The sequence below is a fragment of the Drosophila obscura genome, unplaced genomic scaffold (assembly GCF_018151105.1).
Source record: "Drosophila obscura isolate BZ-5 IFL unplaced genomic scaffold, ASM1815110v1 contig_73, whole genome shotgun sequence".
Classification (NCBI taxonomy): domain Eukaryota; kingdom Metazoa; phylum Arthropoda; class Insecta; order Diptera; family Drosophilidae; genus Drosophila; species Drosophila obscura.
The window spans coordinates 1,647,060-1,666,446 of NW_024542865.1; the positions used below are offsets into that span (position 1 = coordinate 1,647,060).

At 51.5% G+C, this 19,387-nt stretch overlaps 1 protein-coding gene across 4 annotated transcripts in view; it reads right to left on the bottom strand.

Annotated features, from left to right (window-relative positions):
* Positions 1-839: 839 nt before the first annotated feature.
* The window catches only part of LOC111065019 (mucin-5AC), a 34,476-nt gene continuing 15,928 nt past the window's right edge, over positions 840-19,387 (bottom strand). Inside the window, exons 8-13 of one of the 4 annotated variants that reach the window (XM_041595638.1) lie at positions 18,378-19,349; positions 17,019-18,312; positions 11,082-11,219; positions 2,590-3,088; positions 1,994-2,311; positions 840-1,928 (exon numbers count right to left, since the gene is read on the bottom strand). In XM_041595638.1, coding sequence (XP_041451572.1) covers positions 1,390-1,928; positions 1,994-2,311; positions 2,590-3,088; positions 11,082-11,219; positions 17,019-18,312; positions 18,378-19,349 — 3,760 coding nt within the window. In that variant the 3' untranslated portion in view covers positions 840-1,389. Of the gene's footprint in view, positions 1,929-1,993; positions 2,312-2,589; positions 3,089-6,538; positions 8,316-8,347; positions 11,220-17,018; positions 18,313-18,377; positions 19,350-19,387 lie in introns of those variants that run through there. The other 3 variants (XM_022352961.2, XM_041595639.1, XM_041595640.1) reach the window with 3 other exon arrangements.

Here is a 19,387-nt window from a genome sequence, read left to right on the forward strand (position 1 = left end):
AGAAAATGGGAAAAATGAGGGCGAAAAAGGAGAGCAACGAAATACAAAGAGAAACAAGAAAAAAAGAGAATTAAAAAAAAGCAGCGACCTTCTGCTGATTTCTGTGCGCCTGGTATCTCAGATTTGAATTTAACGGTTTTCTGCCATTTGAGCGGTGGAAAGTGGAGGCAAAAAATGGGAAAAATGAGGGCGAAAAAGGAGAGCAACGAAATACAAAGAGAAACAAGAAAAAAAGAGAATTTAAAAAAAGCAGCGACCTTCTGCTGATTTCTGTGCGCCTGGTATCTCAGATTTGAATTTAACGGTTTTCTGCCATTTGAGCGGTGGAAAGTGGAGGCAAAAAATGGGAAAAATGAGGGCGAAAAAGGAGAGCAACGAAATACAAAGAGAAACAAGAAAAAAAGAGAATTTAAAAAAAAACAGCGACCTTCTGCTGATTTCTGTGCGCCTGGTATCTCAAATTTGAATTTAACGGTTTTCTGCCATTTGAGCGGTGGAAAGTGGAGGCAGAAAATGGGAAAAATGAGGGCGAAAAAGGAGAGCAACGAAATACAAAGAGAAACAAGAAAAAAAGAGAATTAAAAAAAGCAGCGACCTTCTGCTGATTTTGAGGATGAGGTACTATACATTTTATATTTCGTTTCGATTAATAGCTTTGAATAATATTTATTAATATAAAAACAATGTGTAAAATATGTAACTTTTGCCCACATCATATTTAGTTTATCTAGAAGTAATTATAATTACTGTCTGTATATTTCTTTAGGACCCCTGCTGTAGCCTATTGGAACTGTTGGATCTTCATGCACAAAAATGAAAACTCGTTTTGGATATTGGATTACAATATATGGTTTATGTTTTTATTTGATACAGAAAGCATATAATCCTTTATAATATATTTATAGCATTATAGCGGACATCCGTATGCGTATGATTGAGCGATGCGATCGATGAGCGATGCGCGATGAGCTATAGACAACATTTTGCTTACTCGCTGAGTTGGCAGGGCGCAAAAAAAAGATTCTCGAGATATCACTAAGCTTAAATAATTAACATAAAATTTCATCAACATCCTCATCGATGATCGTCGTGCTCTTTCTTCCTTCCCATCATCGTTTTCATCATCCTCCGCAGAACTAATCACAAATTAGAATAAAAACATTTACAACATGTGGCATGGGGGGTGGCGAGCATGGGGCAGCATGGGGAATGAAAACCAATTTGCGATGGGTACAGTAACTGGAACTGGATTAGAGATGGGAGTGGTGTAAAATTCAATTAGGGGTGGGGCATGGGTGGTGAATGGTGCATTGTGGTGAATTGTGTGTTTGCTGTGTGCGTACGGCTGTATGCGTACGGGTGTGCGTGTATATATTCAGTCATTGCCACCTAGTCCCGGCAGACAGCCTGATCCGAGGGCGACCAGGTGCACATGCCACCATTGCCATCATAGGTGAGACCCTTGGGGCAGGTGTATTCCCAGCCCACAATGCCGCCGGTCTCCTCGAACCGGGCGCAGGAAATGAATTTCCGGCAGTTGAGGGGATGCGGAAAATTACCCTGGGCCCGGCACTCGATGATGCCCCTGCCATGTACGATTACCTTCGGCTCTGACTGGGATTGGGACTGGGATTGGGATTGCAATGTGGACTGGGACTTGCTGCTGCGTCGCCTCTGCTGCGCCCCCTCCTCGTAGTCGAGGGCTGACGGGTAGTCGCTGCGTCGACTGCTCGCAGTGGCCGTCATCAGGGCGGGCTTGCTGGGTGGCCGGCTGTACACCTCGATGTACTTGTGGGGCCGGCGACGACTCTGCTGGCGGCGCGATAGCGGCGGGGCTGAGTGTCCGGCCTCAGGGTTTCCAGTTGAGTAGTAGGGCGTGGCTACTGTGGTGGACTGTGGCCGACGTGGGCGTGGCACCAGCTGGCGCCCTGTAAACCGAGAGGGGAAATTGGATCATCAAAGGGGGAGTAGAAGGGTAAGGTAGGGCACTCACGTATTCCCGGACCGAGGGCCAGTGCTGTTGCTGGGGTGGTGGTGCTAGTGGTGGTGCTGCTGCTGCTGGTCGTGGTGGTGGTGGTGGTGGCTGGGCTGCCACTGCTGGCGACACTCTCGAAGGGGATCTGATTGAAGCGGCTCGTGTGGATGCTGGACTTGGCCACCTGATCCTCATCGTCCTCGTTGGCATACAGATTTGTGGTGGTCTCCGTCAGCGGTGGCACAATGGTGGTGCGTGTGGCCGGTGCTGGTGTGGTGGATATCAGGGTGAGGCGCCGCTTGAAGAGGGGGTTCTGCGTGCGCGGCACCTCAGTTGCTGCGGTATACAAAAAAACATCTATCATTTCCAACACAGAGCGTGGAGTGGGAGTAGAAGAGAGAGAGAGACACATTGGTTGTACACATTTCACCGCTGGCCACCTCTGTCCGACCAGAGCTGTGCGCATATTAAATGGAAGGTAAGAGCGGCGGTCACTGCCTTACCTTCTCTTTAATATACCTCGAAGCTGAGGCTGAGGCTGCTGCCCCCCCGCGCTGCCACTGCATATACATAGTTTCTGCTGCTGGCCGTCGCCACTGCGCTACTCTACTCACCACTCTCATCCCCGCTGCTCGCTCCCGGCGCAAAGGTCGTCAGTCGACGCGTCTGGAATTGGCGTCGCAGCGCAAAGCTCGCTGGCTGGAATTTATGCTGCTTTTGTGTGATGTCATTGCTGCTGCTGCTGTTGCTGCTGGCGATCGCTGAAGTTGTCTCTGCGGATGATGAGCTTTTGGCTTTAAGCTTGCTCAGATAACCGTTGCTATTGCTGCTGCCTCTGCTGGCGGTGGCACTGGCTGCAGCTGTTGCAGACGCTGCTGCCGGAGTTGTGGCGGCTGTTGCTGTTGCTGCTGCTGCTGGAATTGTGGTTGCTGCCGCTGCTGGCCTGCTGCGCAGTCGATTGTATTTGGAGGTCGTTGTTAATTCTGCAATTTGCGTGGTCGTTGCTGCTGCTGCCGCTCCCGCTGCCGCCGCCGACGTTGGCGTATTGATAATGCGCCGGCGCACACTCAGCACGGGCCGCCTCGAGACGTTGGCAGTTGTTGGCTGGCGCAGCTGCCGGTCGGTGGTGCGGTGATTAGCGGTACATGAAAGAGATGGAGATGAGAGAGAGAGAGAGAGAGCAAGCAGAGTTCCAGTTAGCTTTCGTTTGGCAAGGGTATTTTCAGGGTATTCATTCACTTCGTTTATCGCGTGTGTATTCTACTCTATCAGACTTTTCTGTGACTTTTTTGTGTGATACTTTTTGTGTAATATTTTTTGTGTTCATTTTGTGATTTGTGAGCATCTTTTTTTCATTGGGTTGTGCATTTTTCCTGGCGGTGCAGTTTTCACAGTTCAACAACAATTCAAAAGCGCGCTACATGCTGATAAATAATAGTAAAATAATAAAATAATTAGTTCATTCTAATCAATAAATACTTGTAGCATTAGTATTAGTAGTAAATGTTTCAACTACAAAGAAAAGAAATCAACTAAAGAATTACTAACATTTCTATGTGCAAATAAATTGTTAGGCATTTTGGCGTTTTGTTGTGTTTCTTTTGTGTTTAAATACTTTCAGATGATAATCCCCATAGCCCCATAAAGAGAAACAATTCAAAGTACATGTCCCTCAAGCCTTCCCAGTGCAGAGTTTAAATGAAACCCTTCAAGCTGTATCCCCCGAAAGCTGTACTTTCCATTCCAGCGCCTGTCAAGAGCGCCGCTAACGGCGCCTGCCCCCCTCATCCAGTTGATTTGATTGAATGCGAATGTCAACGACAAACGAGAGCACATGAATATTGAGAGCAACACAGCAACAGCAACAGCATAGCAGCAAAAAAAAATGCAGTCAGGCATTTTAATTGAAGGACGTTCGAGTGCAAAATAAATACCATTCAATAATAGATGTGGAAAAATACCCAAGCAAAATGCCAGTTACGTTGTGAGCATTTTGTGCTAGTTTTTTTATTTCCATTGCTTCTGTTGTTGTGTCGACAATGTTGTTGACATTGAAAACAGCTTCAAGAAGGAGACACACATAAAGAAATAGAAAACGTGGTGAGAGATGGAGATAGAGAGAGTTTCGTTTCACTTCAAGAGCTTTGATCAATGGCCCTCAACGCAAGTGTCAATGTCGCTGGAAGGGCCGACATGGGAAGACACGCACACAGACACGCCTCAAAACAAAAGCTTGCATAATGGAAACAGGCAACAGGCGCAAGTTTATCTCCAAAGTGTGGCACGCCACACGCATATGATTATCTCTTGAGTGGGAGCTGGGCCGGAGCTGGGGCTGGGTCTTTGGGGCTGGGCAGATGGATGACACACTTTAACGTTGAGGAGTGGGGGGGGGTGGGGTGGGGAGAGAGCTTGCATAACAGAGTCCGGTGCTCATCGCATGGAATCGATTGGAACGCAGCAGCAGCAGTCTGTGGCCAGATCTGGTATTTGGCAACTCTGCTGCTGACTGCATTCCAATGTGATTGCATAATCCCGGATCAGCAAAGCTGCTGCTGATGCTGCTTCTGCTGCTTTGCAGGCAGATGCGCTGCGCTGTCAAACTGGTTGGAACCTTAATTAAATATTGTGCAAGCCCCATGCCCCTGCCCCCATGCCCAATCATCATCAATGATTCCAGAGAGTGAGAGTCCAGCGGATGATGCGTGGAGGGCGTCGTCATCTGCGTATCTTGTGCCTTGTCTCATGTTGGCAGTGAAAGTTGCCTCTGGGGCGGCGGACATGTGCAAATCAAAAGACTCAAGAAACAAGAGTGAAAGCGCGCACCCGGAATCTAGAAGGGCTGAGTGTGGTGCGAGTGGAATGGCGAGTGAGATTCGATCCCTTCAAGGTTAACTTGCATCTGTAATGAGAGCGAGCTTTCCAGATTAACAGAGAGCAGAGACTGAGAGATAAGAGAGGGAAGAATGCACATGCGAGAGTGTGGACTGGCTTTGCTTTGAAAAGCTTTTCATTCCAGAAAGAATTGTTTTTGTTTTGATCAACACTTGGATCTTCTGTTCATTTGTGCTGCTTGAAATTCAAAACATTCGCCAAAGTATCAGAAAAAGTAATCTAAAGCTGCGGTAATCTCTTCTGGGAATCTCCCCCTAAAGCCCCATTGGCATTCAACTTGCGACAAGACAATGAGAAGACAATGTGGCACTGTGGCACAGCATTTGTGTGGCTTCTTTTTATTATGCATTGCATTATTACGAGGGTATTTCGTTTGCTTTGTAACTGCTTTTAGTGCATCTTTCAAATTGGATTTTCATGCACTCTTGACATCCACTCGAGGATTTCAAAGACAAAATCAACCGCCGGCAACGGCAACGGCACCGGCAACGGCACCGTCGCTTCAAGACACTTGAAAAATCGTTGAACCGTTTTAATGTTTCTCACGTTAACGACTTTTTGTCAACCTGATTTCGGAGACTTTTTTGTTTTTTTTTTTGTCAGTTTTGTTTTTATTTGTTCGTTTTTGTTATGTGGCGCGTGATTTGACTTTTGGCAATTATCATTTGCCTGGAGTGTACGGAGTGTGTACGGTTGGGGGGGTACTACGCGGAGTAGTGCCAAACCAAAGCAAGCAAAACGACGACAATTACGATTATGAAACATGTCTTGTCTCCCCGTGTCTGTCTGCTCAGGTCTTTTGCAAATTGTTTTAATGCGAACTCGTTTTGTACTTCATTTTATTTTATGTTTTGTTTGCTCTTTTGCGACTGACTGACTGACTCTTTGCTGACTCTGCACATCTTGTGCGGTGGATCCAACGAAAGTTGAAACCTATTATCCGGACAAACAGTACATTGTACATATGTACATATGCACCGAACAAAAAAGGGGCAGACGCTAATGAAGATGATTGCATCCAAAGTCAGGTTTTTGAGGAATAATCGCCATTTATCGCCTTAACGATTAAAAAGTAATCAGTCATCGACGTAGTCTGGCATCGGAGAATAAAGTTTGAGTTTGATAAAGCCAAACGATTGCTAATGTCAGAATATTTCAACTAATTTAAGTGTAATCTTTGGCTATATAATACTACGAATATACCCATCCCGATTTCTCCCTGTGCACTGGCCTGTTATGAGTGTTTTTGTTTTGTTTGTTTCTGCATATGCATGAGGCAATGGCCACTTCATGAAACGATGACATTTCAGAGCAGCAGCTGCAGTAGAGTCCAAAGAGGAGACCCAGCTAATGAGATTCTACGGGTGACATTTGCTTGCAGTCGAAGTTGCCTCATGTGGCGACTGACATCTAAAGATTTACCAAACGTTTTTCTTATAACTTTAATAATGAACTACAATATCTTAAAAATCCCCTAAAAAGCCTGCTGTAAATGTAGAAAATAAAATGTGTTAAAAGCGATATTCAATTTAAAAAAAATTTAAAATTAATATATATACAAAATATACACAAAACTTTTGCAGATTTGTTTACCATTATTTGGGGCTATAGGTTAAGGGGATTTGTGTGTTGGGTTGTTGTTGTTGTGTTCTGTTGTGGCTGTTGTTCGCAAATAATATGTATAAAATATGTATAATTGTTGGTTTCTTTTTTGTTCATTATTTTATTGTTGTGCATAAATATTTTACAACTAGAGCTATACTTAAGATATTTGTTTTTCGGATAGAGGAATAGTCGTAGAAGAGTTGTAGAAGAGGGTGAAAGAAGAGTGTAGAGAAATAAAGAGGAAAGAAACTGCGCATGGTAAAAACAAAAGCAACAAAAATTTAAAAGAATTTTTTTCTGGTAACTTTCAGGTATAAGTTAAGGCATCATCCACTGGGGGTCGTATTGATTGTTTGATTGATTGATTTGATTGAACCAAGGAAAGACTTTTCGCATCTGCATGGTTGAATGTTTAAATGTGTGTGTCAGTATGTGTGTGTGTATGTGTTGTTTGGCTGTGTATGTGTTTGTTTAGGTATGGCAGCTTGAAGAATACGAATTGTTTAAATAATATATTAACAAAAAAAAAATATATATAGATATAGATATAGAAATGAAATAGAAATGGAGAATATTCCGAAAAGCAGGCAGCACTTGAAAATGGGCAATTTTGGTTTTTTTTTAAGTTAAGAAAATTAAAAAATTTGAAAAAATTAACGCCAAACGAATTTTGCGATTTTTTCTGTATGTTTGCTTTTGCTGTTAGTTCAAAGGCAAAGCAACGCAGCCAATTATTTACAAGGGGCAGCAAGGTGTGAGGCTTGCTTGCAACACGAGCGCAATGGCGTGGTGGGGGGGGGACGGGGTACGGGGGACAGAGGGCTCTTGGGTAGATAAGACTAGAAATAACTAACTACGTGTGTGTGGGGGTGTGGTGGGGGGGGGTGGGCAGGGAATGTTTTAAAGCCCTACTGTGGCGGCACCACTGTGGTGTCGTCCGACAATGTGCTTGGCGCTGTGGTTGTTGTTGTTGTTCTTTTGCGCAGCCTGCGGCCACGCCCCTTGCGACCCGCCTTCTTCTTGCGATGCACCACATGGGTCTCTGTGCTAAAGCTGACTATCTCGCTCACGCTGCTGCCAATGTTGCTGTTATTATCTGTGGTTGTTGTTGCTTTTGTTGCTGTGGCTGTTGTTGCTGTGGCTGTTGTTTGTGTGGTGTTGCCACCGTTGTTGCGCGACAGCTGTTGTTGAGTGTTAATTGTTGTTGCTGTGTCTTGTCCACTAATAGCGCCACTGCCCAGCGGCAGCTGTTGATTGTCAATTGTGGTTGTTGTTTCTTGTTTATGTTGTTGTTGTTGTTGTTGTTGTTGTTGTTGTTGCTGTTGTGTTTTGTGTTGAGTGTTGCTATCGGTTGTTGGTATTGGTGCCTGCAGCACTGAGGCATGTCGCACAGAGAACGCCGAATTCGAATCGTTGCTGGCGTTGGCGGCATCAACATCGACATCTGTGGCAATGGTGGTGCTCTCTTCGGCACCAGCAGCCTTTGACTCGGCCAGCGATTTCTGCACCTTGCTCAGTATGACCTTATCGAGATTGGCTATCGAGATGACTAGGGGAGAGGATTCGTTGGACTCGGGACGCAGTAGGGGTACAATGGGTCTTACGTATGTGGCCTGTGCGGCAGCGGTGGCTGTGGCGGCGGTCGGCACCACTGTGGTTTCGCTTTCAATGGTCGTTGCTTCCTCTGTCTCCTCCTGCAGCAAGCTGTTGCTGTTCAGCTGCTTGCCCTTGCGGGCCGAATCGAAGAGGCCCTCCAGCGAGATGGTGGATGTCTCCAGGGCACCACTGATCACCTCCGGCAGCAGGGACTTTCCACTGCGATCTGCATCTGAATCTGCATCTGCTCTGCGTTTGCGTTTGCGTCTGCCTCGCTGAGTGGCAGCGTATTCCGCACGGGTGCCGAGGGGGGGCTGCGGTAGGCCGTGGATGTGGGCTCGGTGGGCGTGTAGTCGGCCACGGTGCTGTGGCCATCGTTGATCTGAATGGCGCTGCCATCGACCAGATGCACGTACTTCACCACACTGATCTCGCCCAGCTGCTCCACGTGGGGCAGCGACTCCACCCGCAGCATGCCAAAGTCCTGCTGATTGGCCTTGGACTTCCGCTGAGCGGCCTTCGCCTGCTTCGAGTTGATCTCCACAATGCGATTGATCTCGATCAGCTTGTGCTTGGGCTCGGCAATCGTCTGACGTCCCACACTGGCTGGGTACGGCGCGCCCTTTGGCGGCCTGCTGGTGGAGGTGGAGGCCGTCTGCTCCTCGCCCTCACCCTCGCCCTCGAGCAGGGTGAACACATGCAGCAGTGTGGTGGCCGGCGGCGGTGATTGGGTGGTGCTGGTGGTTGTCTGATCCTGTGGGGGTGAAGAGGAGGCTTCATTAGCATTGTGGGTCTCGTTGGTGATGGTGGTGGGTGGTATCTGTGGTGCTTGTTCTTGTGGTGCTTGTTGTGGTGGTGCGGTATCTGTTTCAATGCTTGTTTCGGTGGTTGGAGTGGTGTCTGTGGTGTTGGTGTTGCTGTTGCTGGTGTCTGGCTGTGTGGTGGGTGGTGTGCTTGGTGTGGTTGTCACATAGCCCTGTTCCTGTTCCTGCTCCTGCTCCTGCTCCTGGGCCACCTGCTCTGTGGTCTCCATCTCAGTGCCAGTCTCCACCTCCGTTCCCGTCTCCACCGTCTCCACCGTGTCCACCTTCACCACCTTCGGCTTGAGGGTCGTGTGCTTCTTGCTGTTAATATCAAAGATCTTCTTGTTCCTGGCATTCAATGCATCGATGTTCAGGTCCTCGATCAGCGAGTTCTCGCTGGCCGTTTCCGTGGCCTCTGTGGAGGGTCCCGTGTACTTGCGCTCGTAGCTCCTCGTGTTGCTGGGAATGAACACCGCCGGCTTCAGCGGCGTCAGCGGTGTGGTGCGCTCATAGTCGCTGGCCACAGGCCGCAGCGTCAGGTTGGGCGTGGCCACGCCCGGCGGTCGATTGACCACGCGGGGTCGCTTGGTGCTGCCGCCAAAGCGATTGCCGGACCCGGAGCCTGGCCCTGGGCCATTAGCCGTCGAGGAGTTGGGCTGGCGACCGCGTGGATTGAAGGGCACATTGCTTCCGCCGGGCCCAGTGGCCCCACCACCCGCTGTGGGAGCGAAGCTCGGACGACTGCCGGGCAGCGCGCGATTGTCCTTGGGGCGGTAGGGATTATTGAACTTTGGCTTGGGCGTGCCGCTGCCTTCCTCTGTCTGAGTCTGTGTCTGGGTCTGTGGCTTTGCCTCTTCGTCCTCCTCCTCATCCTCTTCGTCGTCTTCCTCCTCCTCTTCGTCCTCCTCCTCGCTCTCCTCGTCCTTGCCCTTCTGTGACTGTGGCTGGGTTCGGGCTTTGGGCACAAAAGGCCTCCTCAGGGCTCCACCGGCAGCGCCCAGCGGGCGATTGTTCAGCGGCTGCTCCTGCTGCGCCTCCACAGCCTCCTCGCTCTGCTCCTCCTCCTCCTCCTCCCCGTCATCATCCTCACCCTCCTCCTCGTTTCCTCCTGCTCCCTTTTGCGCCTTGAAGCGGTCGGCACCGGGCAGACGGGATCCTCGGGGATCGCTGCGCACGAATCCCTCGCCCCTGTTGCGGACACTCGAGTTGAATGGATCGAAGCGTCCGTTCTTGCGCCGCACAAACTTCGGTGTGGGTCGTGAGCTATTGAAGCTGAGCGGCGCCTTTGTGGTGGTGGTGGTGGTGCCACCTGCTGCTGCCACTGCGGCGGGTGTGTAGGGTCTTCTGGCCACCAGCTTGCGCTTGAAGAAGGGCCGCGCGGAGACCTCCGTGGGTGGTGGTGCCTCATTGTCGCCGCTGATCTCCGATTTCTCAGACTTGTCCGTTTTCTCGGCCAGCAGCTTCTTGAGGCGATCGTTGATCACACCCTGTTCGCCAGTGCCCCGTGCCTGTTCGGCCTTCACCTTGTCCCTCAATCGCTGCAGCTCCGATATATCCTGATCCTCTGTTCCCGACTTCTGTGCCGATCCCGCAGCTGGCTTCAGGCGTGTGCTCAACACTCCATCGAGTGGTTCGCCCTTGGCCTGCTGCTCCTTGAGGCGTTGTCGCAGATTAAGCAGATCGTTGTCCTGCCCATCCCCGCCTACAAATCGCGTGTGGCTGGGCACAAAGGGCTTATGTGTGGTGGCGCTCTCCTCAGCACCAGCAACACCACTGCTGGTGGGACTGGGACTGGGACTGGGCCCGGTTTCTACGGGTCTAAGCTTGCGCACAATCTTACGGAAACGCTTGGTACTGTTGGTGTTTACTGTGGCGGGTGTTGTCACTGTTGTCACTGTGGTTGCTGTGGTGTCTACTGTGCTGTTGTTTGTGCTTGTGTTCGTGTGGTTTTCTGTCTCAGTGGCGCTATTAGTGGCTGTGCTGTCTGTTGTATTAATGGGTCGTCGAAATTTAAGTACGCGTATGCGCTTTGGTGTCGGCCTGAGGCTGCTGCTGCTGCTGCTGCTGGTGGTGGCTGTTGCTGTTGCAGTTGCTGCCGTTGTGGTATCGGTGTCGGTGTCGGTGTCTGTGTCTTCATCCTCTTCGCTTTCCTTAGTCTGTTCATTCTCTTCAGTCTGCTCATCATCGACTTGGTTTAATTTAGTTACCTGCTGCACACGCTGCCTGCTGCCAAAGGCCAAGCGACGTGCCGTGGATGGTGTTGCCACTGTGCTGGTGGTGCTGGTGGTGCTGCTCTCTGTGTTGCTGCTGCTGCTGGCTCTGCTGCGGTTCAATTGATAACGATTCTGAAAACGTCGTTTAGAATTAACTTCATTACCTATAACAACACTCGAATTTGCATTCGCATTCCCTTTCGCATTCACATTTAACCCAATATTATTCTCATTATTCCCTGGACTAGCATCGTTTTCATCATTATCATTAACATTCACATTATCATTATCATCATCAACATCATCATCATCACTATCTTTATCTTTATCTTTTGGTTGTTGTTGTTGCTGTTTCGTGTGGTTGTTGTTTGTGTAAATGTTTGACTGGTTTTTGTTTTGGTTTTGGTTAAGCTTGAAACGATTAAACAAATAATTGGCTACGGTGCTGTTGCTACGACTACGACTAGCTACGACATTCAGCGGTGGTGCTGTTGCTGTTGCATTGCTTGTGCTGGTGCTTGTGCTGGTGCTGTGGTTAGTGTTAGTGGTGCTACCGTATACCCTGCTATTGTTGCTGTTAGTTTGGGATACCTCTACGGAACTATCTTCATCATCAACATCAACATCCTCATCATCCACATCCGCCTCGATCTCGTCGTCCTCGTCATTGTCGTCCTCGTTTTGTTTTGTTTCAGTCTGGCTTTGTTTCTTGTCAGTCGGTGGTGGTGGTTGAGTAGTTCTCTGTCTGCTGGCAAGCAATTGGCTTAATCTCGTAGCTGATCTGGGTGTGGTTCCATGCTGCTGCTGCTGCTGCTCCTCTTCCTCCTCATCGTATTCCTCCTCCTGCTCCTCCTCTTCAGGCTCAGGCTCAGGCTCAAGCTCTTCCTCAGCTCGATGGTAGAGATTCCTATTGAGTGCCACCAGATTGCGTCGCGTACTGGAGCTAATCCGCAGCGGTGCCGCTGTGCTGCTGCGACGTGTGGCAAAGCTGACGGGCTTCAATGCCCTGTGGCGGTTCGTTTGAAGAAAGCCACCGCGTGCTGTGGAGCTCTCCACGCGCTCTTCATTCTCCTCGTAATCGTTCTCGTTCTGGCTATCGTTATCGTCATCGCCATCATTGCTGTCGGCATTGGTTGTTGTTGTTCTGCTTGTTGTACTATAACGATTACGTGAGCGATTCAAGGCCGCATATGGACGACGTGTGGTTATCTCGTTGGCATCATCGGCGTTTGTGGAAGCCCCCAATGTGGTTCTGGTTCTGGCTGTGGTTGTTGTCGTCCCATTAAAGCGTCGGCGTATCAAAAGTGGTCGCCGCCCCGCCGTGGTTGTTGTTCTTGTTGATCCACTGTCGCCTTGTTCTATTTCATTTTCATCGCTTTGACTGGCTGATGGCTCTGCTGTCGTCGTGGTGGTGGCTGAGGTGGTTGTTGTTCCATTAAAGCGGCGACGTATCAAAAGCGGTCGACGTGTCACGGCTCCAGCGGTTCCAGCTGGTGTTGTGCTGCTCGATTCTATTTCATTGTCAAGACTGTCATCGGTGGTGGTGGCTGAGGTGGTTGTTGTTCCATTAAAGCGACGCCTGATAACCAGCTGGCGACGTGGTGTTGGCCGCTCGCTGCTGGCCCTCAGTGGTTGTGGTTGTGGCAGCTGTTGTTGTCGAGCTGACTTCTTCATCGGAAATCTCATTGTCATCGGGTTGTTCGGCCACCAGCTCCTCATCCTCATCCTCCTCCTGCTCCTGCTTCTCAGTGGTATCCACCTGTGGGCTGGAGTCTGTGGAGTCTTCAGTGGTTGCCCTCTCGCCATTTTCCCTCTCTGTTTTGGGTTCAATTTCATTTCCAGATGGAAGCTCTGTGGTTGTTGTTGTTGTAGTTGTCACCCTGCGATTGAGAGCCTTGTAGGGTTGTCGTGTGCTGGTACCAGTGGTTGATTCTGCTGCTGTGGTTGTTGTCGCCTCTGTGGTTGTGGTGCTTGTACCGCGATTCCTCAGTCTGTTCAGTGCGGCAAAGCTGCGTCGTGTGGTTGTCACTGATGGAGTCACTTCCGTTTCCGCTTCAGCTCGTTCTTCTTCCGCTTCCTCTTCCGCTTCCGCTTCTTCTGCTGCTTTTGTGGTTGTTCTGATTGTTGTCGAGCGGCTGCGAAAGCGTTGGGGAACGCTGTAGGTGGTTCTCCTTGTGGTTGCTTCTGCTGGCTGCTCCTCCGACACCTGCAGCCTGGTGGACAGGGTGAGGCGTGTGCGATTGAGCTTCGTGTAGGTGCGCAGGGCTCGGGCATCCTCCTCGCTACGCTGGGCAGCCGCAGCTTCATCGGTGGTGGTGGTGGTGGTGGCGCCTCGTCCATCTTCTAAGAGCGAGAGGCTCACGATCTTTGAGGTCTCGTTTGACGAGGCCGTCGTCAGTGGTATGGTCTTGAAGGTCTTGCCCCTGCGTTGCGACTTTAAAACCTCATTCTCATCCCCATCCCCGTCATCATCATCGTCATCGATTTGTGCGGTTAGCTCCTCCTCCCCATCGTTGTCGTCGTCCAAAGTCTCCTCACCTGATCCGACCAATTTTGCCCCCGGGTGGCCTACTGTGACCCGGGGGTTTTCAATAAAAAATGACCGAGTTCGGCGTTAATCTCCTTGGCCTGCTCCATGGCCAGGCGGTGCTCCAAAGGCTCTTTCTCTTCCTTTTCCACCTCTCCCTCATCCTCCACTTCTACCGAATTATTCAGCGTGTCCTTGGCGCTCACATTGAAGACATCGTGAATCTGCTGGCGGATGTTCACCGTCACACTCTCAATGTCGGGCGGTGCCGGGGACTTGTCTATATACGTTATGGGCGAATCCTTCACATACTGATAGTACTTCCGGCGATGGTAGATGGGCAGCGACAGCTGCTCCTCCTCGCTGGTGTCCTTGTCCGTCCCCGTGGCTGGACTTGCTGTTTCTGTGGCCTCCACTTCGTTGCCCGCCTGCAGGTGGTTCAGGGCGCTGTTCAGCTTCTGCTTCAGCAAACTCAGATCCTCCTCTGTGGTGACTGCCGAGGGCTCTTCTGTGGTGGTGCTGGTTGCTGTCGTGGTGGTGCTTCTCAGACGATTCACAAACCGCTGCTTGGCCGCAGACAGTTGATCTTCCGTGGTAGATTCATCGATCGCTGCCTCGGTGGTTGTTGTTGATGTTGTTGTACCTATGGGTCTTCGTTGGGTCAGCACACGTCTGGTGGTGGCAGATGCCGCTTTCGTTGGCGCCTCTGTGGAAGCTGGTGATGGTGATGGTGGTGGTGCTGGTTCCTCTGTGGTGGTTGTTGTTGAGGGACGTTTGAACCCAGCAAAGCCACTGCGACGAGTACTCGCCTCAACCACAACCGAACCTTCGCGGCGCGTGGTTGTTGCTCGCGTGCCTGCGGTGGTTGTTGCTGGTCTCGCTGTGGTGGTTCTTGTGGGTCTTGTTCTGCGTTGAATGGCCCTAGCTGTGGAGCTGGTGGTGTGTGGTGCCTCCACGGCATCGCCCTCTGCCTCGATATCGTTCTCTGCCTCATACTCAAACTCTTCGACCTCCTCATGCTCGATGGTCTCCTTGGGTCTCTTCAGCAGACGCCGGCGTGTCTTTGTCACCGTTGCCTCTGGTGGTGGGGTCTTCTTGCGCTGTCCCCGCGTTGAAAAGTCGAGGGCCAGCAGCGATGACAGATCATTGCTCTCGAACCGCACCGATCCGCGATTTCGGGTAATCACGCGCGGTGTGGTGCTGGCAGGGGGCGCATGGCTCACTTCGTCGTAGATGTACTCGTATTCCGCAGGCTTCTCCTCCACCGTCTTGGTGTGAATGCGCTTGACCACCTTCTGGCCGGCGTCCAGGGTGCGCACATAGGTGGTGCGTGTCCGGGTGATGCCGTTGCCCAGGGATTCGACCTTTGTTGAGGTGCGATTGCGCGCCGCTGCAGCACCGTTCAGTGATCCGCGACTCTGGAATTTGGCAGTTACTTTGCTTCCTTCTACCTCTGCTGCCACCTGGTCTGCCTTTGCAGCCTCCTGGGCTGCCTGCTGGTCTGCCTGCTGGTCTGCCTTGGCTTCCTCCTGGTCTTCCTCTGTTGCTTTTGGTGCTGCTGCTGTTTTTGGTGCTACTGCAGCGGCTGTGGGTTCCACTCTGCGGGACTCTTGGTGGTTGTACCTCAATCTCTTGTTGGCATCGGCGGCCAGCAGCGAGGAAAGATCCCCCTCCTTGCCTTGGGGCCTGAAGCTGCCACGCACTATGACGCGACGTCTGGGCAGCCCTGTGGTTGTCTCTGGTTGGCTCTCCTCCGCTGCGGTGGTTTTTGTCGTTGTGGTTGTCGCTTCTGTGGTGCTGCTGGGCGTCTTGTTGCGGAAGAAAGAGCGTCTAGTGGTGGCTTCTGTGCCTGTATCTGTACCGTCGCTTGCGGAGCTGCTGCTGCTATTGTCCGCTTCACTGGTGGTTGTTGTTGTAGAAGGAGCTTCAGTGGTGCTTGTTCTACTGCCACGGAAGAAAGAGCGTCTTGTGGTGGGTCCCTCTTCTGGCGCATTCAAATCATTTTCCTGTGCTTTGGGGGTGGCAGTGCTGCTGCTCAGTGGAGCCTCAGTGGTCGTTGTTTTACCCCCTCGAAGGAAGGATCCACGTTTTGTGGGCTCGGTGGTTGTTGGGTCATTGATTTCCGCTGTGGTTGTGGTGGTGCTGCCGCGACTGAAAGAACGACGACCGGACTTCGAAGTTGTCTCTTGTGATTGAGACTCTGTGGTGCTTGTGCTGCTTGCAGGTGGTTCAGTGGTGCTTAAGCTGCTAGCTGTGGGTTCTGTGCTGCTTGCAGGTGGTTCAGTGGTGCTTGAGCTTTCGCTGATATCGTTGGCAGTTTCTTCATTCAAGGATAAGGTAGTTTCTTCCAGAATGGACTCGTCTGTGGAGCTGCTAGCAAGTGGTTCAGTGGTCGAGCTGCTAGTGGATTCTTCAAGGGTGGAGCTGCTACTGCTATTGCTGTCGCTGTCTTCCAGCGTTGGGAATGTGGTTACCTCAGCCAAGTTCAGGATCTGTGGCTCTGAAGCCACTTCCGTTACAGTCTCCGGTGACTCTTGCTCGGTGGCCGTGTTGCTGTCATCCGCATTGACGGCACTGGCGGCGGGTGCCTTGGTTCTGCCGCGTGCAACCACTGGTGGCTCATCGTCGATCACTTCAGCGGCCACATTCTCATCCTCCTCCGTGGTGGTCTCCACCACAATCTGTCCGCCGCGTGAAATGGGCTGGTAGTTGCGTGTTGGTGGCCTCGTGGCCTCCCCCAAATCCCTCACGAAGCTCGAACTGCGTCCCGCGGTGAGGTGTGCTGCGCCCTCGTTGTCGCGGCTAATGGCCTGGTAGCGGATCTGCTGGTCATCCGATGAAGCACCTCCTCCTCGGCTGGCAGTGCGTTGAATGCTTTTATAGGTGCGCGAACCCGAACCCGAAGCGGAACCGGATACGGAAGTTGATGCCTCAATGGCTGCCTCGGACTCTTCCTCCGCAGAATTCAGTCGCCGACTGCGGTACTTGGAGGGCAACAGCTGCTGCTGCTGCTGCTGCTCCTCAGCATCATCATCATCATTATCGGCGGACAGCTGCTTGCCGGCATACCTACGTGTGTCCTTGTCTTCGCCGGCCAGGGCATTGGGCCCCGCCCCAGCCCCAGTCCCAGCTGGGAACCCAGCCGAACCTGGCCGTGCTCCCGTGGGTCGTCGCACCGAGCGCCAAGTGTACTTGGTCTTGGTGTAGCTCTCAGTGTCTGTGTCTGCGTCATTGTGGGGTTTACTTATAATAGTTCTAACTACGTCATGCCTTAAGCTATTGCCACCATTACCATTATCTACTTCTACTTCTACATTTTGGTGGTGCTGTTGTGGTGCACTGATTGCGGTTGCTGTGGTGGTTGTATTGGTTGTGGTTTCGGCGGTAAGACTGGCAAGACTCACCTTGGGCCTATCCACTTGGGATAGTCGTGTCTTCTTCACTACATTCACAACTGCATCTGTTATCTGTTTATCGTTTGCGTTTACGTTTGAGTTATCGTTTGAGTTGCTATCGTTTATCGTTGTGGTGCTAGTGGTGCTTTGGACTGTGGGTCGTGTGCGCCGTCTGGGATAACCAAAGGGTCTCGGACTAGATACGCTACCCAGCGTATTCGGGTTAGTTGTGGGTGGTTCTGTGTTCGTTGTCTGTGTGGTGGTGGTTCTTTGTGGTTGCCTTCTACCAGAGTAGTTGGTTCTAATGCTATTTACGTTAGTGTTGCTAATGCTATTCAAACCGTTTCGACTAGCATCGATCGCAGCTTCTGGATTGTTGTTGCTGTTGCTGTTGCTGTTGTTGCTGTTGGTGGTTGTTGTCGCCGTTGTGGTCACACGTCTGCGATTTGTGTTTGCATACTTTGTGTATTGTGTCTTGGTTTTTGTTACCTCACTGTCGTCACTGTCGTCCACGTCCACGTCATTGCGTTCGGTGTTGCCAGTGATTGTGGTTTCTGTGGTTGTCGTTGTCGTTGTGGGTGTTGTTGTTCCCAGTTCGGGCTCTGTTGCTGTCGTCGTTGTACTGATGGCTACGTCAAGGACTTCTGGGATTGTGGGAGAGGCATCGCCCAGTGGCTCAGTGGTTGCCACAGAGTCTGAGTCAATGCTGTTGGCGGATCCTAAAATTGGTGTAGGTGTGGGTGTGGGTGTGGGTGTGACTGTGGGTGTGGGTGAGGTGTGCTGGTTAGTGGTGGTTGTTGTGGTGCTTTCAATTGGTTCAGTGGTTTCGTTAGTTGTGGTTTCTGGTTGGGTGGTGGTGGTGGTGGGGGTGCTCGGTGGTTGAGGTGGTGTTGTAGTGCTTTCTGCTGTTGTTGTTGGTATTGTTTGGCTGTTGTTGTTGTTATTCTGTTTCACATTGTAGCTGCTGTTGTAGTTGTAGTTGATGTTGTTGTTGCTGTTGTTGTTGGTGGTGGTGCTGGCCTTGGCTGTCTCTGTGCCTTTGGTGGTTGTTGTTGTTGTTGTTGTGGTTTCTGGTGTTGTTTCTGTAGTGGTTGTTGTTGTTCTACTGCGACCAATGCTCGCATATTTACGTGTATTTTGGTTGCTTGTGAGACTCTGTTTGCTCTGTACCGTAACATTTTGCTGCGGCTCATCCTCGTACTCCTCCTCATCCTCCTCGGCATCGGCGGCAGCGTCCTCTGCGGCGGCAGCAGCACCACTATTGCCGCTCTTCGTGGGCCTTGTGCGTTCAAAGTATTTGTAGCTGAAATGAAAACGTGCCCGAGGCTTGAGGCAAGGATATATGGGAAGGATAAAGTGGATTCTCACCGATTGGTTGTTGACTCCGTTGCCGTGGTGCTGGTGGTGGCCTCTGGCTTCTCGGTGGTGCCGCGTCCCCGCGTGCGGCTCAAGCTGGCGTAGGATTTCACTTGGCTAAGTGACTGCACCACCTGCTCGTCCTCCTGCTCCTCCTCCTGGGATGATTCTGCTGCGACTGGGGCCGCTGTGCTGGAGGGTCGCGAGCGTCTCAGACTGGTGTATGATGGCGTGGCAGCACTGATGGCTCGTCGGGTGGTGGTTTCCGGCTCGGACTGCTCCTCAACTGCTTCCTCGGACTCGGACTCAGCCTCGGCCTCGCCCTGGCTGGACGAACGATGCCGATTGATGGTCACATACTGCTTGCGCTCCTTCAGGAAGCCATCGAACTCCGTGAGCTTCTCGATGCCCTCATTCTGCGGTCCCTGGCGACTGTTGCCCCTCAACACCGAGGAGTACTTGGAGTAGTTCGAGTTGGAGGCGCTGCTCTCGGTGCTGGTCTCTGGGGCTGCAGTTGGACCCTCGTTGATCTTAAATCGATTGCGCGTGAATGAGTTGAGTGTTCCTGGGCGACTGAGCACGCGATCGTAGAGGGACTTGCTGATGGTCGAGGGTGTGGTCGGTGCACCGCTGGCGGAGTTCTCCTTGAGCGTGATGGAGCCGTCCTTGTTGCGCAGCAGATGCTTCTCCAGCTGCTCGACTCCACCCACCTTGCGGATGAGATCGATCAGCTCCTTGATCACCTGCGGATCCTCTTCCCCGGGCGACTGCTCCTCGTCGGTGAGGCTGCCCTCCTCCTCGTACTCCAGCTCCTCCTCAGCTGGCGGCGCTGCAGTGGTTGTGGTTGTGGTCGAGGTGCTGCTGGTGGTGCGTGGTGCATAGATGGGTCGTGCTGGTGGGGCAGCTGTCACCCGATTGGGTCGCACTGTAGTCGTTGTCGTCGTCTTCGTCGTGGAGGTCACAGGAGGCGATGCTGTGGTGGATCTAGACAGGGATTAGAGTGATTGGATCATGGGAGTGAT